This window comes from Nematolebias whitei, chromosome 21 (genome assembly GCF_014905685.2).
Source record: "Nematolebias whitei isolate Nwh7 chromosome 21, NemWhi1, whole genome shotgun sequence".
NCBI classification, from domain to species: domain Eukaryota; kingdom Metazoa; phylum Chordata; class Actinopteri; order Cyprinodontiformes; family Rivulidae; genus Nematolebias; species Nematolebias whitei.
In genome coordinates, this window is record NC_056518.1 from 11,478,049 (window position 1) to 11,484,593 (window position 6,545).

Sequence of the window (6,545 nt, forward strand, 5' to 3'; positions counted from 1 at the left end):
ACTAGATTGAAGTGATCAAGCACAGTATTGTAGAACACTGCCCTCTAGTGTTTGTACAGAAAACTGCATGTTTTTTAAGCACATCACCATTTGTTTAATCACAACATGCACAAAATGTAATTACTGACCATCCAAGTTATTGAAGACCGTTGTGTGTTTGACAAAAGCAACGTCACCGAGGTTTTCAGCCACACACCTGAGGAAAAAAGCACACCAGCAGTCAATCAGTTTTTATCTGAGCAGCGCTGCAGGTGGAAGACAAAGGTTCTCTCAGTAGCAGGTTACCTGGAATCAAAATAATAAGTGTGTTTATTAAAAACTGCCACCTTGAGTCACTCTTTGACAAACTGTTAAATTGCCTGAAGTGCTTTTATCTCCCCTTCAAACACAATTGCTGATTCTCTGCTGATTCACACAAGTTCTGCACGACAACGCAGACGATCATTAGAACACACAGGAATGAAGACAACTGATGTTAAAAACATAATTATTCCATAAAGAATACACTTATCTACTCACCTCATGTGTTTTTGTCTGTGTTTTTCACTGGTTGCTAAAAGTTTCTGTCTCAGTCTATCATGATATTTTTAATCTAAGAAACAACTTCACTTATCAGCTGTTCATTAATAAATAATAATGAATATAATCACTGTGTTCCTTTAGAGTGGCACATTTTATGGTTGTAGTGAAAATGCTGTACCTCAGTGCCCCCGCCTCTCCGTAGTGTCTCTCCCTGAGGTTGTTGGCACAGATGTGTCGGTCGTTCTCGTCTCCTATGCAGGCCTCACACAGGTTCTTTGGGTTGTTGCCTTTGGGGTCGTGCTGGGGGTCCTTCACACCGGGCACGCAGCTGTAACCAAAGAAGTTCCCCACCGCTGGGGGCAAAACAAGAGCATGGGTCAAGAAAATAAAGCAGAGGTGCAAAGATGCTGTAACTAGAATCCATTCTTGGACGGATGGACGGATGGATGGATGGATGGATGGATGGACGGACGGACGGACGGATGGATAATTTAAGCTATTAAAATGCCTACATTTTGATGTATGAACTGTTTAAGAAATGTAAGGAGAACTTGGATCAGAATAAATATTACAGCAGTTGCCACTGGGTCCTTGTGGTCACCATGGTAACCGTACACATTAATTGTAAGAGAGACAGAAACAGACTGAAAAGTAAGCCTCAAATAGTCCGTGTGAAAACTACAAGTCAGAGCTTCAAAAATGTTGAACTGGAAGCAGAAATAGAAACAAAAAAATCCACGTGCGTTACTGTCAGAGTCGTTACTTTCTGCTTCTACTTTTAGATCTTTCTTTTCTTACCATATTTTTCGGACGATAAGTCGCACGTAAAACCCGTTAATTTTCTCAAAAATCGACAGTGAGCCTTATGTTTTAATTCTGGTTGTGCTCACTGACCTTGAACCAATTTTATGTGGTTATTGTGAATGAGTTGAATAAAGTTTGACTGTTTTGTTTCAATTAATGCACCTTGTGTATGAAAACAGACCCGTTCGTTGATATTGCGTCTTATACGGTAGCTGAAATAAAGTGTGTGTACGTTTGTGTGTGCACCTTCTGCATTCTGCTCAGATTTGAGAGAAAACAGCAGCGAGAGGCAACTGGTGCCAAAAGTCCAAGCACACCATTCCCAGTGGAGATGAACATGTGACAAGATATGAAACTGGTGTTTCATCATCAATGAATAAATGAAATAGTGTACCTTTGGGGAAGTTGCACTGCTCCCCTACACTGACTTGGGACGTGTTGACCAGGTAGCCGATGGGGACGGTCCAGCCCACGGTGGTCCGTATGCCGGGGTGACAGGAGCTGCGCTCGTGCATCTCCAGCAGGGACAAGTCCGAAGAAGAGCGACGGGCCATCGCCACCACGTAGTAGCTGATGCCATCTGTCAGGGTTGGTGGGAGGACAACATTCATGAAGCAAACAGAAAAAGCACTCCTTTAAATCTGATTGCAGAACGTGAGACTCGCCTACTCCGTTGTGGGACTCTCCTGCTGCGAGCTCCAGGCCGTGGCAGAAACCTGCTGCGTACACGTCATCAGCCAACATGGACGCTGCGTCGGCTGTCCCATTCTGACAAGAACGCGTTCATGTTTAGGACACGAGAACCATATATGTTTCTTTTGGATGGGACAAATTAGACATGTACGCACAGAAATGTGCAAAATGTTGCAAAACTGAACAAGTTCAACAGAAACATGGATGCAGTTTAGAAAATATGTTCAGAAAAAAAGAGGAATTTCCAAAAGCAAAACATGTTAAAATTCACATTTTTAAAGTGTTTAAAATGAAACGTTGTGGCGCGTTTTATTGTTTCTAAAGTTTTCTTTTTGGCATCATACAAACATGTGTCTTTTTTAAACTCGTTTGTTTTCTACTAAGTTTAATTTTCCCAACTAAAGGTTTCTTCCTCATGAGGGAGTTTTTCTTTCCACTGTCGCCTTCATGCTCAAGATGAGAGTCTGTGATGGAGTTCAACTCAGAGCAGTCTGCTCCTCAGATAAATAATGTTCAATTATTATTTTATATGTGAATGTTTCTGTTCAGTGCCTGAGACGACTTCTGGTGCGACTTGATGCTTTATAAATAAACTGAACTGAATTTAAAACCACCTGTTTGTAGTTTTCTTGTGCTTTTAGTTGTTGTTTTTTTAAAATTGAATAAACTTACATTGGTTTCATTAAATTAATTTGAAATATCCTTAACGTAAATGTATTTTTTAATCTTGTGGACATGAAAAATTACAATAAAAAACATTATAGACTAAATTAAATAAGTCAGTCTAATAAGGATGCATGTATTAAAAAAAAGCTGTATTCAAATTTTCAAAAGTTTAAGATACTTTGGACAAACTGTCCATTAAGATAAGATATATTTTTGAGGGGGGTGGTTTATTTTAAGAATCTTCTATTTTCTCAACATGGAATAATACCTTGATTTTATTCATGCAGTCTCGAGTGTTGAGGCCGCGGACGCACACCAGGGTTCCTTTAACCTTCCTGGCTGTGGCATTTCCTGCTAAATCCAAACACTTCTGCTCCTCGGCATCTGACTGAACGCACCAGGAGACTACACAAACAGAAGAATATTCTTAAATTAGATTACAATCACATCAAAATATGAAAACACATACATTCAAAAAAAAAAAAAAAGCACAGCTCCTACACTAATCTGAGCTTTTCATAAAAATGTCAATGATTCCAACAGTCTGAAGATGGTGTACCTGTGGTTTTTTGGTTGGAGACGCAGCTGACGCTCAGCAGAGGCAGAAACAACAGGAACGCTGCGTGCAGTCTTCTCTCCATGTCTTCTGCTTGGACACCAGCTCAGAACTGAGTCTGCACCAACAGAGAAGAGGAACTCGTTCAAAAAAAAGTCCTCCAGCCGCCCCCTCCTCCTCTCATAACCTTCAGACAGGGAAAGCAGATACAAGACGGAGGCAGGCAGATTGAATGCAGACAGAAGAAAACATCACATTATTCCTCCATCCTTGACTCTGAAGTCAAAGATAATCCTTCCTCCGTCTCATGATGGCAGGATAGCGTTTCTCCCTCCAATTATCCGCTGAGATTTAGAGCCTGTGAAGTGGATTTCAGTGGACACATGTAGGCTCGCAGCAGCTCAGGTCACCTGGCACCGAGTCCCAACCAGGGCTCTTTAATTAAAAAAGCCTGTGGACAATGTGTCTCTGTGTTGAGGTGGTGTTCGTGGACAACAGACACCGGCTGAGTCTTGCTTCAGCTCACTGGAGACTAAAACCAGTAAGCAAGGGGACACAGCACCAGTTATTGTTCAAGGCCAAGGGACACATATCAGCTCCTGGAGACAAGCCAGACATTTTTCTTTCTCTGCTCACAGACACACAAACCCCACGTTTTTCACAACAGCTGCAGAGTCTACCAAGAACTGGACAAATTTATCAGACAAGTTCATTTAAATTCTTTATTTTATTTTTTTATGCAACGTTCAGTGTCGTTTGTGCGTGGCTGCTGTGGAGATAAAGCACTGAAGCAGATTTTTTGTTTGTCTCCTGTGCACTGATCTGGAGTTGAGCGCACGTCAGTCTGAAGAAAGAACAAGAAGAACTTTTCAACTCAGGAAATCACTTTGAGAGAAACAATCTTCACGTAATAAAACTTTTGTTTTAATCTAAGGTGGTAAAACTCATTTTTAACATAGATCAAGAGAGACCAAACAAATTATTCAATTTTATTCAGGCACTTTGTTCCAAAGACATGTGGATACAGTTTATACGGAGGTTCTCACTAAACATCTCCAGATTTTAATATACGTGACATATTTATATATGTATTATATATATTTATTTAATATAGTATTTAATGTTTCTGTGTTCGTCCGTGCTCATCTGCTCACACAGACTCATGTTCGTGCTGCTGTTCAGCGTATTGTTTTTATACTATTAGTGTATTTTTAGTTAACATTTTTCTTGGTTCATATCTTCTTTTACATTTTAATACTTTTGTTGAATGTAAATGGGACCGTGTGTACACAATGTCGTTCCACCACACGTACCACATGTGGTGGAACGACAAATAAAGAAACTCTGACTCGGATTGTGTCGTTGCTTTGTAGACATTTTGGAGATTTCTGTTGTCATATATCTGAGATGACCATCTAGAATCATGTCAAATCCATCCAGTTGTGCATGAGACATTTATAGGAACATGCACTCGCATGCACGATTGCCCGTTTTCCTTTTAGCAGCGAGCGATAATTCAAACAGAACAAGTGGAAAACATGAAAGAAAGAGGTTTGTGATCAGCAGCTGAACAGGACATGAGAGTTTAATCAGGTCTCTCTTGTAAATGAGTCCTTGAGGCTCAATGGGATTTACCTGTTAAATAAAGGTTGAATGAATTATTACTTTTTGTTTCAATCATTTATTTATTCAGCTAAAGGCTTATGGAGAATCATGATTTGTGCAAAAACACTTGTCTTACTGCTGCTCACATGAGAATATCATTAACCTTTTACAAAATTACAACAAAGTCAGTGGTGACAAACTTTTTTTTCTTGGTAACAGAGAACATGCGGACACTATTATATGTTGGTTTTCTTTGTTTCTGAGATGTTTGTGACCAGAGCAGAGTTCTTGATTTAGCTGCTCTTATAGGGACAAATGGTTCAGACGAGTATCCGGGGGCATAATAAACCAAACTAAATATGTTTAGCTGAAAATGCTTGTATAAAACAAAAGGTGAATTAAAATGATAAAAATAAAAACAACAACTTTAAATATACTTGGAGCCGATGGTGGCCTTGGCCACCACAGATTAATCATCAGAAGAAACTACTTTTAAGCAACAAAGAAACTAGAACCCGTAGTTTCCTGAAGTGACAGAAGTTTACATGGTGGTGGACATCTTGGATTTTGATGAAGCAATCCAATTTTCTAAAGGAAACTTTCTCACACCTAGATGTAACACACCAAAAAGGAGAGTTAGCACCTCACTTATTCTTCAATTTACTTCCGTTTATTTCTATAGCACCAAGTCACAACAGAAGTCTTCTCATGGCACGGAACAGAAACATTGTAAAAGTCAATGAGTAAAAGTTCTCTATCCAAGGAAGCAGCAGACTGTGATGAATCTTCACTTCGTCTCCATCCTGAGCAAGCACAATGGAGACAGTGGAAAGAAAAAACTCCCTTTTAACAGGAAGAAACCTCCAGCAGAACCAGGCTCAGGATGAGAGGTCATCTGCTTTGACCGGACGGGTTTGAGAGGACAGGAAGTAGAAACAAACAAACACAGAATGACAGGTCCAGGTTTATTATCTATAGGAGGAAAGACAAAGAACATCTGTTAAGATTTAAATAATTACAAATACAAAACAGGAAGAGTTGAGTAGGTAAAGACAGCAGCAGAGAGAGGAAATGTGGTCAGCTTGTCCTCCAGCAGTCTAAGCCTATAGCAGCATAACTAAGGGACAGCTCAGGAAACCCAAGCCGACCCTAACTATAGGATTTATCAAAAAGGAAAGTCTTAAGCCTCGTCTGAAAACTGGACATGAAACATGGACAGAAACTGAAAGTTGGTTCCACAAGAGAGGAGCCTGATAACTGAAAGATCTGCCTCCCATTCTACTTTTGGAAACTCTAGGAACCACAAGTAAACCTCCAGTCAGAGAGCGAAGTGCTCTGTTAGGAAAATATGGAACAATGCGATCTCAAATATAAGATGGAGCGGATGAGGAGAGAAACGTCTTCTGTTACAAATAAAGTCCAGTCGTTTTTCTATTGAACATTTTTTGAATATAAGATGGAGCTAGGTTGTTGAGAGCTTTGTAGGTTAGAAGTAAGATTTTGAATTCAATTCTGAATTTGACAGGGAGCCAATGGAGAGAAACTAAAACTGGAGAAATATGATCTCTCCTATGAAAACTCTGGAAGCAGCATTTTGATCCAAAACGATGTTAAACACGTTATCGTGCTCACAACATTCACAGATGGATGGATGGATGGATGGATGGATGGATGGATGGATGGATGGATGGATGGATGG

The 6,545-nt window shown here is 39.9% G+C and overlaps 1 protein-coding gene across 1 annotated transcript in view; it reads right to left on the bottom strand.

The window, feature by feature from the left end:
• The window catches only part of LOC119427195 (otolith matrix protein), a 14,096-nt gene extending 10,747 nt beyond the window's left edge, over window positions 1–3,349 (bottom strand). Inside the window, exons 1-6 of the mRNA XM_037694775.1 lie at window positions 3,245–3,349; window positions 2,954–3,090; window positions 1,992–2,094; window positions 1,721–1,906; window positions 701–875; window positions 125–196 (exon numbers count right to left, since the gene is read on the bottom strand). Of these exons, the coding sequence (XP_037550703.1) occupies window positions 125–196; window positions 701–875; window positions 1,721–1,906; window positions 1,992–2,094; window positions 2,954–3,090; window positions 3,245–3,326 (755 nt within the window). The 5' untranslated portion in view covers window positions 3,327–3,349. The remainder of the gene's footprint in view (window positions 1–124; window positions 197–700; window positions 876–1,720; window positions 1,907–1,991; window positions 2,095–2,953; window positions 3,091–3,244) is intronic.
• Window positions 3,350–6,545: the final 3,196 nt, after the last annotated feature.